This window comes from Pecten maximus, unplaced genomic scaffold (assembly GCF_902652985.1).
Source record: "Pecten maximus unplaced genomic scaffold, xPecMax1.1, whole genome shotgun sequence".
Taxonomy (NCBI): Eukaryota; Metazoa; Mollusca; class Bivalvia; order Pectinida; family Pectinidae; genus Pecten; species Pecten maximus.
The window spans coordinates 77,690-95,386 of record NW_022982794.1 but is presented as its reverse complement, the minus strand read 5'-3'; the positions used below and the strand labels follow the sequence as shown (position 1 = coordinate 95,386).

General features: G+C 39.3%; 1 protein-coding gene across 1 annotated transcript; it reads left to right on the top strand.

The window, feature by feature from the left end:
- The first annotated feature begins 2,528 nt into the window (after positions 1–2,528).
- LOC117320959 lies at positions 2,529–5,385 on the top strand. The gene is made up of 3 exons (XM_033875445.1): positions 2,529–2,593; positions 2,760–3,070; positions 5,309–5,385. The coding sequence occupies exons 1-3, from the start codon at positions 2,529–2,531 to the stop codon at positions 5,383–5,385; spliced, it is 453 nt and encodes a 150-aa protein (XP_033731336.1).
- Positions 5,386–17,697: the final 12,312 nt, after the last annotated feature.

The window sequence follows — 17,697 nt, the reverse complement described above, 5'->3', positions numbered from 1 at the left end:
TGTTTAATTTTGATACTGATCAGAAAAACAAATTGACTGGCTGAAGGTCATTTTGCATTGCAACAGTTGATGTTTGTACTACTTTTCCTGAGACATACAACAAATAGGGTGTTTCTCAAACTTGATATATGTGTACTCGGGTAAATGTTCCCTCTATGTCACGTTCAATTTGAAACAGATCAGCAGAGAACAAAATTCCAGTCATATTTTGAAAATACAGAATATCATTAACAGGTAGTTATCTTTGGGATCAAGCTAATGATACAATGCTGGTGTTTTTATCTTTGGGATCAAGCTAACGATACAATGCTGATGTTTTTATCTTTGGGATCAAGCTAATGATACAATGCTGGTGTTTTTATCATTGGGATCAAGCTAATGATACAATGCTGGTGTTTTTATCTTTGGGATCAAGCTAACGATACAATGCGGGTGTTTTTATCTTTGGGATCAAGCTAATGATACAATGCTGGTGTTTTTATCATTGGGATCAAGCTAATGATACAATGCTGGTGTTTTTATCTTTGGGATCAAGCTAATGATACACTGCTGGTGTTTTTCAAACAAGAATAGCAATATTAGGTTGCTGGTGTAAAGAGCTTTATATTTTAGATACAATGAAAATGATGAAAGTTGCATAAACAGAAAATTGTAAAACTTTTCGACAAATATTTATGAGGTGTAAATTCCATTTTTGTCTGTCTTTGGCCACCTAAAATATAAAGCTCTGTACACCTTTGTAAAGCTCTTTATCCATGTATGCAACAGGAATAAAGGAAAAACTTGACGACGGATTCCGCACTACAATATAATGTCACTTGCCCTTCAGGCAGGTGATGTAAAGCTCTTTACATCTTTGTAAAACTTTTCGACAAAGATTCAAGACAAAGTCAATTCCATTTTTGCCTGTCTTTGACATCCTTCTTTCTTCATCTCATCATTTAATTTGACTTCAACATTTTTCAGCATCAACATCCTCTTGCGTCTACAAACCTGCCACGACAGCCAAATAGACATTTCCGATTTCCAGGTACACAGAGTACCTACACGGACACGGACGCAGACTACTGGTAAATTGGGGGTCGTTTCAAAGGTGTATTTATATGCACATGGGTCAAATACTAGTGCTATAGGTGCGGATATGTTTATATATAGTTTGTAACATGCATATTCATTAGCAATATTAATTCAAAGTATCCATTTAAATATGTACGACAAGCAAACACATATGCCAATTGACCACAGCTACATATTATGCATACACAATTGTACTTGTGTATATATATACTGGTATACGAAATAGCCACTGTTTGTCAGACACTGGCGGTCGTTTAGCTAACTCTATGTTGATATGGAAGCACAGAGTTTCACTATGCAATAAATGAAGAAAAAAACTATTACCATGTGCGTTTGATTTATTCTATTTTTTTTTTATCAAAGATATGTATCTCCCGAAACTGCTTGGTAGGTCGGACAATTCAGAGTCCGACAGTGATTGAACTGGGACGATACCCGGTATCATTTTAGAAAATTAAATGGAATTCACAAAAAAAATAAAAAAAAAAATAAAAAAAAAATGCTGTGTTCATCTTTGTTTCTACTTGGTCGTAAGATTGTGGTCAATTAAATACAATACAAACAAGGGGGTTCTCGACGACGTCCGAGTAAAATAAGGTCTGGTGGCAAATCTTGAACTAATAGTGCATTTAGTGATATTGAAGCAAAATATTTATATTGTTGATAACCTGTTGCTGCACAAAAAATATTACATACCAAAACTCCTTATATAGGTATTAATTATGTACTTAAATGTCGTAGATTTTACCAAACTATCTTTAGAAAGGGATAAAACTCATAACAACAGAAAATGTTCAACAAAAGGTTTCGATGTACATGTACGTAACAGAGGTCATGTTGACACCGACGAAACATCTAACAAGCGATCATTCGTTATCGACTTTGCGTAATTCGGCCCGAATTTCATTCTTCGTGTGAAAAGGCGAAACAACGGAAATTAATACATATAATTTTCGTATTTTGGGGTGAAAGTTAGAATACACGAAATTGCACAAATAAAGTGTAAACATACATGCTACATTTGTACATGGACATATAGATAAAGTAAAGCGACACACACGCATTCATTCAGATATTTAATAAAGTGATATTGTGGAGAGTGGAAACAATATCTCCGTAATGGGGTTTTATGGAGTTTGTTTGTAGCTTTTCGCACCCATACTTCAGTGTTGTCGCATAAACATGTGTAGACTACAAGTGTACATACACATGTGTATAATGCACGTGTATTGAAGTGTGTAGCCTATGTAAGTGTACAATGCACATGGATATAAATGTGTAGCCTATGTAAGTATATAATGCACGTGAATATAAATGTTCCTCGTCGAGGAGCTAGTATCAGTTAGACAACGCATATACATTCAAAACAAATAGTTTTTGAGACGACCCCAAATTTACCAGTAGTCCGTGTCGGTGTCCGTGTAAGTCCTCCGTGTACCTGAAAATCGGAAATGTCTAATACCCTTCGACCAAAGAAACCACCAACTTTGCCCGTATCTGCAGACTGGTGGTGGATGTGATCCCTGACGTCTTCAGACAGTTACTGATCGCCCGTCTGCCAGTATCAGGGCTTACATCTGTACTAATCAATCAAAGGGATCAGATTTTCAACCTGTTGAACAATCAGCAGAAGATTATTTACCTTATATACCTTACATATTCCTTCTTTATATCCTTTTAAGAAATTTAGGAAATATTCAGCCTCATCGAAAAGGTTGGGGGCAGGTTCCTGATAAAGCAGATCGGTCGCTGTCAGCTAACATTGACCGTCTACGCGTTCAGAGAAATGAGGCGTATGGACATGCAAAGTCCGCCTCTCTCTCTGATGTGGATTTTCAGGCGAGGTGGACTGACATCCGCCAAAGTATTGAAGATCTACAGAATGGTGTTCATATCACGGGGAAGTTTGTGGCGGCTATGAATAACATAGAAACCATGAGGATGGACCCCAGTACAGAGAGCAATTTTATAGCTCTGGTAAAGGAGATGGAAGGTAAGCTGTACACAGAGACTGATTGTGTGTACCACTGAAAAATTGTAGTCCGTGGGTCTGTCTGACAAAAGCAATTCTTGTTATTGCTATTTCTCAGAAAGTCCTAAAGGGATCTTTCTCATATTTCATATGTAAGTTTCCATTGGTCCCTATTTGTACATATTGCATTTTGGGACCGATCGGAAAACAAGATGGCCAACAGGTGGCGATTTTGGATTTTTACCATTGAAGTTTGCTATTATAGCTACTGTATTTCTCAGAAAGTACTTAAGGATTTTTTTTTCAAATTTGATAAGTACATTTCCCTTCGTTTGCATATTGCATTTTTGGAGCTATCAGAAAACATATGCATGGCTGACAGGCAGCCATCTTAGATTTTGATAATTGAAGCTTTATTCACAATAAGTACTTAATGTCCATTATGGGTCTCGCTCAAAATGGAATGAAGATGTTCCCCTTGGTCTCCAGTTGTGCATGCAAGTCTGATTGAAAGAGTTTATTGGATGACAAAGAGTATGTCCATCTTGGATTTTGACAATTGCAGGTTTCTCCTTTTGCATAAGTGCTATATATACGAAGTTATTAAATGTTTTGAAAGAAGAGTGAAAGAAGGGAAAAGAAGAGTAAAGAAAGTCTTTCATTTGACTGATTGGACCATTCATTTAGGATCTATTGATTTATTTTTCTTTCTCTATAGATCTTTAAGGAGTAAAAATAAAGAAAAGATCAAACTTGCATAGAACCAATAAATACCACACAATCATGAGATACACTGTACTTAGATAAGATACACTGTATTTTGATAAGATACACAGTATTTTGATAATGTACACTGTACTTTGATAAGATACACTGTACTTTGATAAGACACATTGTACTTTGATTAGATACATTGTACTTTTATAAGATACACTGTACTTAGATAAGATACATTGTACTTTGATAAGATACACTGTACTTTTATTAGATACACTGTACTTTGATTAGATACATTGTACTTTGATAAGATACATTGTACTTTTATTAGATACACTGTACTTTGATTAGATACATTGTACTTTGATAAGATACATTGTTAGCTCACCGGTTACGAGTAACCGAGAGCTAATGCTGTCACCCCGGCGTCGGCGTCGGCGTCCCACCCCAAAACTTTAAAGTTTTTGGTGTAAGTTTTTGGAAAGCTTGTAAGTCCAAATGTATACACCTCAGGCCCTTCTAACTTTGTTTATGCATTCATTAGAGGTCTACGAGTGATGTTATGGCAATATCATGCAGAAAAAAATGTGATATTTTCGCATTTTACCATTTTGTGGACTTAATCTTTTTTTGCTTAAAAAACCCACTTTAAAGTTTTGGGGGTGAGTCCAAAAGTATACACCTATCACCCTTTTAATAGGTTTATACATTCATTAGAGATCCAGGAGTGATGCTGTGGCAAATCATGCAGAAAAAAATTGGCATTTTGGCATTTTACTATTTAGTGGACTTACTTGTTTTGACACAAAAACTCACTTTAAAGATTTTGGGGGTTAGTTTTGAAAAGCTTGGAAGTCCACACCCTTCTTATTTGATTTATGCATCCATTAGAGATCTAGGAGCGATATTATGTGACATACATTTTCAAAATGACATGCTTACACATGGTGAGCTGGTGAGCTTTCGCAATCATTGATTGCATTGTATTTTGATAGCGTACACCTTACTTCAATAAGGTACATTGTACTTTGATCAGATACATTGTACTTTGATCAGATACACTGTACTTTGATCAGATACACTGTACTTTGATCAGATACATTGTACTTTTATTAAATACATCGTACTTTTATTAGATACATTACATTTTTATTACACACACCTTACTTCCATAACATACATTATATTTTTATAACACACACCTTACTTTCATAACATACATTATATTTTTATAACACATACCTTACTTCCATAAGATACATTATATTTTTATTACACACACCTTACTTCCATAACATACATTATATTTTTATTACACACACCTTACTTCCATAACATACATTATATTTTTATAACACACACCTTACTTCCATTAGATACATTTTATTTTTATAACACACACCTGACTTCCATAAGATACATTGTACTTTGATTGGGTACATTACTCTGTTGATGAAATAAGGCGTATTTTGATTAGAAACATAATTCTTCAAAACGACACTATATGTACTTGAGTGTACAGTATACTGATTATTGTTTTAGGAGAAATCAGTGATGTAAAAGAGCGACAAGAAAAGATGACAACCGACATGGACAACCTAAAAGGTATAAAAATGTAACATGTCATACTGCTTATCATAGACTCTGCTGTCAACAATTGTTTGACTTGGTCCAGGTGCCCTATATATATATGTTTTAATCACTCTGTCTTTTCACTAATTAACATTTTTAGGACATTTTAGATTAAAGTTGGTTGGAATTACATAAAGAGTGAACTGACCAAAGGTCAAGATTTAAGGATCAATGGTCAAAGTCAAATTTTGTATCTTTTCACTGATAAAATACACTTTGTTATGACACTTTGAAGAAATGGTGGTCAGGATTAAACAGAGTCAACTTACCAAAGGTCAAGATCATTTAATCAAAGGTTAAGGTCAAATTTTGCATCATTTCACTGATGAACATTTTGTGATGATATTATGGAGCAAAGTTGGTCTGAATGTAACAAGGAATCAACGGACTTAAGGTCAGTGTCATCAAGTCATATCAAGGTTAAATTTTAGATCTTTTCATTAATAAACATTTTGACATTATGAAGACAGTTGGTCTGAAATAAACAAGGGTCAACATACATACTTAAGGTTAAGGTCACAGGGTCAATTTTCAAAGATTTATCTGTCAGTGTTCTAGTTCATTTTGAATAGAAGTCCAGGTGCCCTATAGTACTTACATTGTCTGTTAGTGTGCCCCTCAGTCTATCTGCCCGTCAGTTTTTTTGGCTGTCTATCTGTCTGCCCTTAAGTCAGTCAGTATGTCCTTCAGTCTGTCTGCTTGTCTGTGTGTCTGCTCGTCTGTCTGTCTGTCTGTCTACCACTCAGTGTGTTTGTCTGCCCCTCAAGTGTGTTTGTGTGCCCCTCAGTCTGTCTATCTCTCGGTCTGCCTATCAGTCCGTCTGTCTGTTTGTCCCTTAGTCTGTACACCCCTCAGTCTGTCTATCTACTTCTCAGTCTGTCAGTCTGCACCTCAGTCTACCCTTCAGTCTGTCATGTCTACCCCTCAGTCTGTCAGTCTACCACTCAGTCTGTCTGTTTGTCAGTCTACCACTCAGTCTGTCTGTTTGTCAGTATACCCCTCAGTCTGTCAGTCCACTCCTAAATCTGTCAGTCTACCCCTCAGTCTGTCAGTCTACCACTCAGTCTGTCTGTTTATCAGTATACCCCTCAGTCTGTCCGTCTGCCCCTTAGTTCACCCCTCCGTCTGTCTGTCTACCCAGTCTGCCAGTCTACCCCTCAGTCTGTCAATCTACTCCTCAGTCCGAATGTTTACTTAGTCTGTCAGTCCACCCCTCAGTCTGTCAGTCCACCCCTCAGTCTGTCAGTCTACCCCTCAGTCTGTCAGTCTACCCTTCAGTCTGTCTGTTTACTCAGTCTGTCAGTCCACCTCTCAGTCTGTCAGTCTACCCCTCAGTCTGTCAGTCTACCCTTCAGTCTGTCAGTCTACTCAGTCTGTCAGTCAACCCCTCAGTCTGTCAGTCTACCTCTCAATATGTCAGTCCACTCCTCAATCTGTCAGTCTACCCCTCAGTCTATCAGCCTACCCCTCAGTCTGTCCGTCTGCCCCTCAGTTCACCCTTCAGTCTTCACCTCGGTCTGTCAGTCTGCCCCTCAGTCTGTCCGTCTGTTTTCTATTTATGATCTAGTTTATTGTTTATTTATAGAGGAAGGGACCCTAAGTTGACAGCTATGATAGGTAAGTGTGTTTGTCTGCCCCTCAGTCTGTCTATCTCTCGGTCTGCCTATCAGTCCGTCTGTCTGTTTGTCCCTTAGTCTGTACACCCCTCAGTCTGTCTATCTACTTCTCAGTCTGTCAGTCTGCACCTCAGTCTGTCTGTCTGTCTAGCCCTCAGTCTGTCTGTCTGTCTAGCCCTCAGTCTGTCAGTCTGCCCCTCAGTCTACCCTTCAGTCTGTCATGTCTACCCCTCAGTCTGTCAGTCCACCTCTCAGTCTATCAGTCTACCCTTCAGTCTGTTATGTCTACCCCTCAGTCTGTCAGTCTACCACTCAGTCTGTCTGTTTGTCAGTATACCCCTCAGTCTGTCAGTCCACCTCTCAGTCTGTCAGTATACCCCTCAGTCTGTCAGTCCACTCCTAAATCTGTCAGTCTACCCCTCAGTTTGTCAGTCTACCACTCAGTCTGTCTGTTTGTCAGTATACCCCTCAGTCTGTCCGTCTGCCCCTTAGTTCACCCCTCCGTCTGTCTGTCTACCCAGTCTGCCAGTCTACCCCTCAGTCTGTCAATCTTCTCCTCAGTCCGTATGTTTACTTAGTCTGTCAGTCCACCCCCCAGTCTGTCAGTCTAACCCTCAGTCTGTCAGTCTACCCCTCAGTCTGTCAGTCTACCCTTCAGTCTGTCTGTTTACTCAGTCTGTCAGTCAACCCCTCAGTCTGTCAGTCTACCCCTCAATATGTCAGTCCACCTCTCAGTCTGTCAGTCTACCCCCCAGTCTGTCAGTCCACTCCTCAATCTGTCAGTCTACCCTTCAGTCTGTCAGTCCACCTCTCAGTCTGTCAGTCTACCCACAGTCTGTCAGTCCACTCCTCAATCTGTCAGTCTACCCCTCAGTCTGTCAGCCTACCCCTCAGTCTGTCCGTCTACCCCTCAGTTCACCCTTCAGTCTTCACCTCGGTCTGTCAGTCTGCCCCTCAGTCTGTCCGTCTGTTTTCTATTTATGATCTAGTTTATTGTTTATTTATAGAGGAAGGGACCCTTAGTTGACAGCTATGATAGGTAAGTCTGCCGAACGATGCTTGAAACTGAAGGGAAAAAACTATATTGACCAAACTTCATCAGGGACAACAGTTACTGAAATATTCGAAACATTAATATAGATATGTAAAAGAGAACATGAAATACTTGATTTTGTGTATAACAATTACTGTTGATGTAATTGTCCATCAGGGGTCAAGGCCATGTTATCTGGTATGTCAAAGTCTTTGTGGCTGACTGATGGAAACAGATTGTGTCATTGTTAAGGTGCAACATCCGTTGTCTATCAACTAATCTTACTGGAGGTTCTTAATTGTGTCCATTCCGAAGAGATCCTGATTTGAAAAAACAATACAGCAAGCAAGCAGCTATCTTTGACAGTTTGAAGTTTATTATCACTATTTCTTGCGAAACAATGGAAGGCAATTTCTCAACTTGATATATAAGTTGCTCTGGGACCCTGGTTGTGTCCTCTTTAATTTTGAGTCTGATTGGGAAAACAAAATGTCTGTGATAAACTACTACAGTACATCAGTATGTTACAGTTGTGACACAGTAGTGTATGATAGTTGTGATACAGTAGTGTATGATAGTTGTGATACAGTAGTGTATGATAGTTATGTTACAGTAGTGTATGATAGTTGTGATACAGTAGTGTATGATAGTTGTGATACAGTAGTGTATGATAGTTGTGATACAGTAGTGTATGATAGTTGTGATACAGTAGTGTATGATAGTTGTGATACAGTAGTGTATGATAGTTGTGATACAGTAGTGTATGATAGTTGTGATACAGTAGTGTATGATAGTTGTGATACAGTAGTGTATGATAGTTGTGATACAGTAGTGTATGATAGTTGTGATACAGTAGTGTATGCTAGTTGTGATACAGTAGTGTATGCTAGTTGTGATACAGTAGTGTATGATAGTTGTGATACAGTAGTGTATGCTAGTTGTGATACAGTAGTGTATGGTAGTTGTGACACATTAGTGTATAATAGTTGTGACACAGAAGTGTATAATAGTTGTGATACAGTAGTGTATAATAGTTGTGACACAGAAGTGTATAATAGTTGTGATACAGTAGTGTATGCTAGTTGTTATACAGTAGTGTATGATAGTTGTGGCACAGAAGTGTATTACAGGACACCACAAGTGTTGGTGTCAATTTAGTGATTTATTTTACTAGACATAGCTCTGTAAACCGCTATATATCGTTATGTGATATCTGCTTACTACTGTATATCGTTATGTTATCACTGTATCCCAGTTTACTACTGTATATCGTTATGTGATCACTGTATCCCTGTTTACTACTGTATATCGTTATGTGATCACTGTATCCCTGTTTACCACTGTATATCGTTATGTGATCACTGTATCCCTGTTTACTACTGTATATCGTTATGTGATCACTGTTTACTGCTGTATATCGTTATGTGATCACTGTTTACTGCTGTATATCGTTATGTGATCACTGTTTACTGCTGTATATCGTTATGTGATCACTGTATCCCTATTTACTACTGTATATCGTTATGTGATCACTGTATCCCTGTTTACTACTGTATATCGTTATGTGATCAATGTATCCCTGTTTACTACTGTATATCGTTATGTGATCACTGTATCACTGTTTACTACTGTATATCGTTATGTTATCACTGTATCACTGTTTACTACTGTATATCGTTATGTGATCACTGTATCCCTGTTTACTACTGTATATCGTTATGTGATCACTGTATCCCTGTTTACTACTGTATATCGTTATGTGATCACTGTTTACTACTGTATATCGTTATGTGATCACTGTATCCCCGTTTACTACTGTATATCGTTATGTGATCACTGTATCACTGTTTACTACTGTATATCGTTATGTGATCACTGTATCCCTGTTTACTACTGTATATCGTTATGTGATCACTGTATCCCTGTTTACTACTGTAGACAGTGTGTATACATTGGTTTTCCAATGCATGATCAGGGCCTAGCCTGTCCATGTGTACATGTACATGTTGTTGTCATCTGAATGAGAGTGGAATGTATATCATAAAGCCCCTGTGTCTGTGCATGCATCTCGAGGATTCTCGTAGGCGCATGCGCGGCCACATCGGCTCACACACCCCAATCCCTCGCACGTTCATTCCTAACTATGACATGGACCAGGATGCATAAGTCCCTACTGATGGTTCCCAACTATCTGGTAAGACAGGACAACATATAAATATATAAATATATATAATGCGTTTCTATTATATAGTATCATATATGCGTATTATATAAATTATATAAAGAAGCTACTTTTATATCAATTATGTCCATTGGACTTATATTTGTTATATTTATTTGTAGGCTCTATAATTACCAGAAATATATAAGAAAACCCAACTACAGAGTTTGTGTTGTGAATACAAGTCTAAATATGGCGCCCAACGTGGGTTTGTGGTAATAGAGCGGAGCCAGGTTTGAAGGCCGGGTGTTTGCCGTCTTTGGACGACATCGTTTCATCCCCGTTGGGAAAAAACTAGTTGTCAACAATGCTGGTGACGTCACTTCCGGAATCCGTCAACATTGCGGAGTGTGTCGTGTGATGTGTCTTGTACCAATTTGGCTGTCCGTCTGTTGCTGTGTCATGGAGTATTGTGGTGGAACTTTTATGTAAAATATATAATTGATGTATCGTGACCTTTATGGACAATGGAGGAGTGATTGAAAGCGTCCCTGTAAACCAGAAACTGTCGTGTTTGTCAGTGTTACATAAATGTGCTCGCGAGAGACTGTGATAATATAGCTGTTAAATATGTAATCGTGAATGTGATATACTTGTGACAATTTTCAGTCTGTCTACTAATTTAATTTAAATGTGTTTTTTTTTGTATGTATAAAGTAGTAGTCGTGATATATAATTGTATTGTCAATTTTCATTGTATGAATTTATATTGATCAATTTAAATATAATTAGCAGTATAAAAATGTTTATAAAATAATATATCTTGCATGTATATCGTATTGCGTACAAGTATATCCGTGTGGTTCTGTTTTACCAGGTTCCAGACTCCTGCCATAGTGCCTTATATAGCCTAGCTCATGTCATCCATCATACAGTCATCACCATCATGTCATTTTGCACTTCATCTTCCCTAGTTCCTCAACCTTCCTGTTACATGTGCATTTGAATGGTAAGTACAAATGTTTTGCACTTTCATGTGAGAGAGTTGAACCTTTTGTTTGTTTTCCCTGTGTTAGGTCAGGATTTGTGCATTGGGAAATATATTTAAATTACCTTGGGTTGGTTCAATAACTATTCCCGTATTTTTTGTGTTAAATTGTATATATATATGTTTTGCATGGCATGAGTTTAAATAAGCTTTCGAAATTTCTAGAGAAGCCAATTACTCTTTCGAATGATATAAAATTAACTAGAAAGCCAGTTTTAGTAAGTTCTAATAAAGGCTTTTGTTTAAAACACCATCACGACCTGCTCCAGCAGTTTGGTTTGAGTATAGATTTTTGTTGCAAAGCTGGGGGCACGTTTGATTACGGTTTAGATTTCCTACGTAAAAATTTGAATTATATAGTAGGTAAATACAAGTCAATTGTTTTGCATACTTGGCTTGGTACTTGTGACCTCACTAACAAGAGGGGCAAGTTTATTTATTTGTCACATCCTACTGATGATGAATGTTCAGCTTTTATTCAGACAAAGTTGGATCAATTTGTGGAACTTTGTATTAGAAATCCTCAGGTAAAACTAGTTTTTCTTGAGATTCCACCTTATTCTATTAAGGACTGGAATTTGGCTAAGGGGTATTTAGACTCCAAGGCTTCAGTACTAGCTGAACAGGATATAGTCCTGGCCAGGAGAATTGACATTCTTAATAACACAATAAAGTTTGTTAACACCAATATTAACCCTGAGGGTAATGTGTATTCCCTGAATTTCAAATCAGATCTTCTTCTTTACAAACGAGCGGGTAAAGCCCCTACTGTCAATTTTCGTTTGTTCAGGGACGGTGTACATGTTAGCTCGTTCTTGGATGAAAAGGTTCGTTAGTAAAATTATTATTGATTGTCAGTAATAAATCATGTCTGAGGTTGAACATTCAGAGGGGGAGGTGGTCAAATCTAAGGTTAGAGATCAAGCGGATGACAGTGCTGACAAGGGCAATCCGATCAGCCAATAAATGGGAAAGCTAATCTTAAAAAGGAGGTAGATGATCAGACTAGTCCTTTCCTGAAAGGCAGTACCAGTGCTCTCTCTGAGGAGGACATGGTAAAACTGCTTATTGCCTCTGGCAAATACCGGTTGATGCCGGTGAAGGAGGAAATAAGTTTCAGAGCTGATAAGGCTCCAAAGCCTAAACCCTCTGCCTCTGCTAGTATACCTCTGTTACCGAGAGGTAGGACCAGTTCATTTTTGCTGATAATTCTGGTCTAGACGATACCACTATGGCTAGAGTTTCAAGTCACAATTTTCCCAAGATACCCCTGTTCTGTGGTAGTGACCCTACACCTAAAGGTGAGGTGAATTACCAGGAATGGCGATATGAGATCCGTTGCTTGCACGGGGATGATGAAATCACCACAAGTACTTTAGTGCAAGCAATACGTCGCTCATTAAGGGGAACTGCCAGGAGAATGATAATTTCCCTGGGAGAGAGGCCTACCATTGCTGATATACTCCGCAAGTTGGATACCCTATTTGGGGATATATCAACCCATGGTATGTTAATGCAGGAGTTTTTCAACTCGTCGCAAAGACAGGGTGAGTCTGTAACTGATTTTGGTTGCAGATTAGAAACCCTGTTACAGACTGTAATTGACAATGGGTCTCTACAGCAATCATCTAAAAATGATATGCTGAGGCACAAATTCTGGACATCCCTACGTCAGAAAAGCTAAAGAGCCAGACACGTCATAAGTATGACTCATTACAAGATTATGATGAGCTTTTACGTGAGATACGTGTTGTAGAGAAAGAAATTTCTTTGTCGGAGTCTGGCGTAGCAGGTAAGAGTGGTACTGACAAACAGGGTAAAAAAGGTCAAAGTCATGCTGTCACTTGTGGAGTAGACCAACAGTATGCTTCAAGTTCCAACATAGGAAAAGAGTTAGAGTAGAAATTTAAGGACCTTGAGGAAAAACTTCTTTCCAAACTTAGTAGTGTTACATCCAACAAAGATGAGCAGAAGTCAAAGAACAGCTATAGGGGTCGAGGTCGTGGCAAGGGTTACAAAGGTAACAAAGGTCACAAAAACAAAGATCAAAAGTCTGACCCAAAAGAGTAGCGGTCTCTACATGTGGTCAAACAGATGCCGGTGATGTAGCCAAGGGCCACAATATTGAAGTTTTGGATAGACTTTTGGGACCCTCTAATGAATCTCTCATATGTATTGAAGGTCAAAAGGACAAAGGTCTAATTGACAGTGGTTCAATGATTTCTACTATATCGAGGACATTCTATGATAGTCTTTCAGATAAACCTCAATTACAGGAACTTACTTCCTTAGGCTTAGAGGTTAGAGTGGTTAATGGGTCACTGTTAAATTATCTAGGCTATATTGAGTGTACTGTCAGTCTACCATTTTTGTCGCAAGCTACATTCGACGTTTTATTACTTGTCGTACCAGATACCGATTACAACCATGAGTGTCCAGCGCTGTTGGGTATTAATGTAATACGTGTTGTAAAATCTTAAGCTTCAGATGATGCCGGTTTACCATCGGAATGGGAAACAGCTGTGACCAGTATAACTTGTTCCTACTCTGTTAAAACTTTGAGCAGGAAACCAATTACTTTGGCTCCCTATGAGTCAATGGTTATTACTGGCATAGCAAGGGGACTTGATCCAGATATACAAAATCTTGTTACTGCGAATACCATTAACTCTGACCTGAAATATACAGTTTGTCCTCGTGTCATTAAGGTTCATAACAATGTGTCAAGTGTGAAAATTCCTGTAAAGGTATATAATGTAACAGGTAAATCTGTTACTATTAAGCCAAAAAGTATAGTTTGCACTGCTAACCCAGTAAAAGTAGTGGATAATTTGGCTTCAGACCTACACCAAACAAAATGTCAAATCTGTTCCTGATGAACTAGGCATAGTAATTGACTATGATAACCCTACTGACGAGCAACTGTTGAGGGCATGTCAAGTTCTGGGTAACTGGAAAAATGCTTTTTCAACCAGTCCTTTTGACTTTGGTTGTACGGATCTTGTGAAACATCGCATTGACCTCATAGACGATAGACCATTTAAACAACCCTATCGCAAAATACCGCCTGTTATGTATGAGGAGGTCCGTCAGCATATCAAAGAAATGCATGATGCGGGGGTCATAAGAGAGTCTAATAGTCCTTATAGTTCTAATGTTGTGTAAGTACGAAAAAAGGATGGGTCATTACGATTCTGTATAGACTACCGTATGCTGAATTCTCGCACACGCAAGGATGCTTATATGCTACCTCGCTTCGACGATACTGTCGACAGCCTGATCGGGTCACTTTTTTTTTTCAAAACTTGACCTAAGATCGGGTTACTGGCAGGTTGAGGTCGAAGAATCCTCGAAACCGAAGACCGCGTTTTCTGTGGGTAACCTGGGTTTCTGGGAGACAAACAGAATGGGTTTTGGTTTGAGTTGTGCTCCAGCGTGTTTTCAGCGTCTCATGGAGAAATGCATGGGTGATATGCATCTTCAGGAGTGTCTAATCTTCTTGGATGATATTTTAATTTTTTCCAGAACCTTTGACGAGCACCTTACCAGGTTAGAGTCAGTTTTTGCCAGACTAGTGAAACACGGTCTCACATTAAAACCCTCAAAATGTGAGTTTTTCAAGACATCAGTTACCTAAGGAGTAACGCCAGATTTGGGGTTTAGCGGTTACTATAGACGCTTTATTAAGGACTTTTCTAAGATCGTACAGCCCCTTAACAAACTATTACAGGGTCATGACTTGACTAGGAAGTCTAAGGCTAAGTCTAAGTCTAAGACTAAATCAAAGCCTAAGAAGAAGGCTGCTGAATGGGTGTGGGATGAACCACAGCAAACAGCTTTTGACACTGTAAAAGATAAACTGGTTAATCCTCCTGTTCTATCTTATGCTGATTTCTCGAAACCATTTATTGTCCATACAGATGCTTGTGGCCTCGGTTTAGGGGCTGTGCTCTATCAGAAACAAGATGGTGTAGAGAAAGTTATTGCATATGCAAGTCGCAGCTTAAGACCCAATGAACGCAATTATCCTGTTCATAAGTTGGAGTTTTTAGCTCTTAAGTGGGCAGTCACTGACAAATTCCATGATTACCTCTATGGTAACATATTTCAAGTTGTCACTGACAATAATCCTCTTACTTATGTGTTGAGTAAGGCTAAACTGGACGCGACCAGTCACCGTTGGGTAGCTGCATTAGCCAATTATAATTTTACCTTGCATTATAGACCTGGGAAAATAACACTGATGCGGACGGTCTCTTACACATGTTTCACATGAATCCTGATGTCATCAAGGCTGTTTGCCAATCTGCTGCCACTGTCGCCCCATTAATTGATTGTGTAGTGGGTGAAGCTGTGCCTCATGTGGCCAGTGAGTGTGCTGTTTTATCTGATACACTTGGCACAATTGATTGGCAGAAATAACAGAAGGACGATGGAGACATAGCTAGAGTTTCTGAGCTCTTGAGAACCGGTTTTCATCCCAGGGGGAAAATACTCAAAAGTGAATCCCCATATGTCCAGAAACTGATGAGAGTAAGTTAGGTTTCCATGATGGGATCCTTTATAGAACCGCTTCTATAGACGGTCGAGATATGAAACAGCTGGTGTTGCCAGAGAAATACCATTCCCTCGCCCTAAAGGGTGTACATGATGGCACAGGTCACCAAGGTAAGGAGCGAACACTCTGGTTAGCACGGCAGCGTTTCTATTGGCCAGGTCTAGGAAAGGATGTATATAGGAAAATTGAGGGTTGCGAGCGCTGTGTTCTTCGTAAGACACCAGTAAAACCCATGGCCGAGTTAGTCCCTATAGTGACCACCAGACCAATGGAGTTAGTCTGCATAGACTTCCTTGGGGTGGATAAGTCCAAAGGTGGTTATGAGGATGTGTTAGTCATAACTGATCACTTTACAAGGTATGTCCAGGCGTGCCTTGTCGCAACCAGAAAGCACATACTACAGCTAAGGCACTGTATGAGCACTTCATTGCGTTTTACAGCTTTCCGGAAAGGCTGCATAGTGATCAGGGTCGTAACTTTGAGTCCAAAGTTATAGCAGAACTCTGCAAGCTTGCAGGGGTTAAGAAGACCAGGACTACTCCTTATCACCCTATGGGAAATGGCTCAGCCGAGCGGTTTAACAGAACTCTCCTGGGTATGTTAGCTACCCCAGAGGATGAGAAAAAAACAGACTGGAAATCTTACATAGCCCCACTAGTCCAGGCATACAACGCCACTAAGAGTAGTGCCACCGGTTTTTCACCCCATTATTTAATGTTCGGTTGGCACCCTCGGTTATCAGTAGATGCCTACTTTGGTACTGATCCTGGTCAACAGGGAGCAGCAGACCACTCCTCCTATATTAGCAAACTGCGAAACAGGATGAAGTATGCTTATAAGACAGCCCAGTCTGAGGTGTCTAAGCAAGCTGCTCAGAATAAACACCGGTATGAGCGGTCGATACGTGAATCGAGGCTTGAGGTCGGAGACCGAGTCCTGACGAGGAAAGTTGACCTCAAAGGGAAGCACAAACGGGCAGATCGATGGGATCGGGAACCCTATTTGATTTCAAATATACCAAATAGTGATATTCCTGTGTACGAGGTAAAGCTAGAATCTGGTAAGGGACCTCGAAGGACCCTGCACAGAAATATGCTCCTCCCATTTAACACGATCCCTGTGGAAGATCCCTCTAAACTGCGAAACCGCAAGGAAGGCAGTAAAAAGTCAGTTCCCCCTCCTCGCGTAGAACCAGTATCAGTATCATCATACTCAGAGACAGAGTCTGAGGATGAGATCACCTCTACCGAGGCGACGTAGGTATAATAGACAGCGAAAGGAAATTTCAGTAGCTCCAAAGCACAGTTTTCATGAACAAAACAATGGTTCTGACACCATTACTGTAGCTGCTGATGAATCGGACATGATACCGGTTGTAAATGAGTCTGATCTCATCAATTCTCCCGGCATTATGGATTTATCAATCCCAAACCATGAGCTCACCCATAGCGACCTCACTGAAAACAGTGTTCAGGAGGAAACTTCGGCGTTCGAGTCGCGCCCGTAACCGCCTGATCGCTATGGGAACTGGATATTTCCCATACAGGCTGTGTGTGGCAATGGTAATGAGGTATTCGTGTAGCAAGTACCATGGTTTTGAATTCCTATGTGTAAATATCTATGTCATAACTATTTTAAATTGATTGATTGTTTTAACTTATATTCATAATTGTTATATTGGTCCAAGGAGACCGGTAGGGGTATCCCAAACCTCTCCACCATTAGATCAGAAATACAATCATTTTGTTTTTAAAGTATGTTGTTTAATATTTTAAACCTGGTGGGTCTAGTGATTCTGTATAGGGCTAATGATAGTTTTACAACTTTCATGGATTGTCTCCCTTGAACCACCTACTGATCCATCCAATACATTTATGATATAG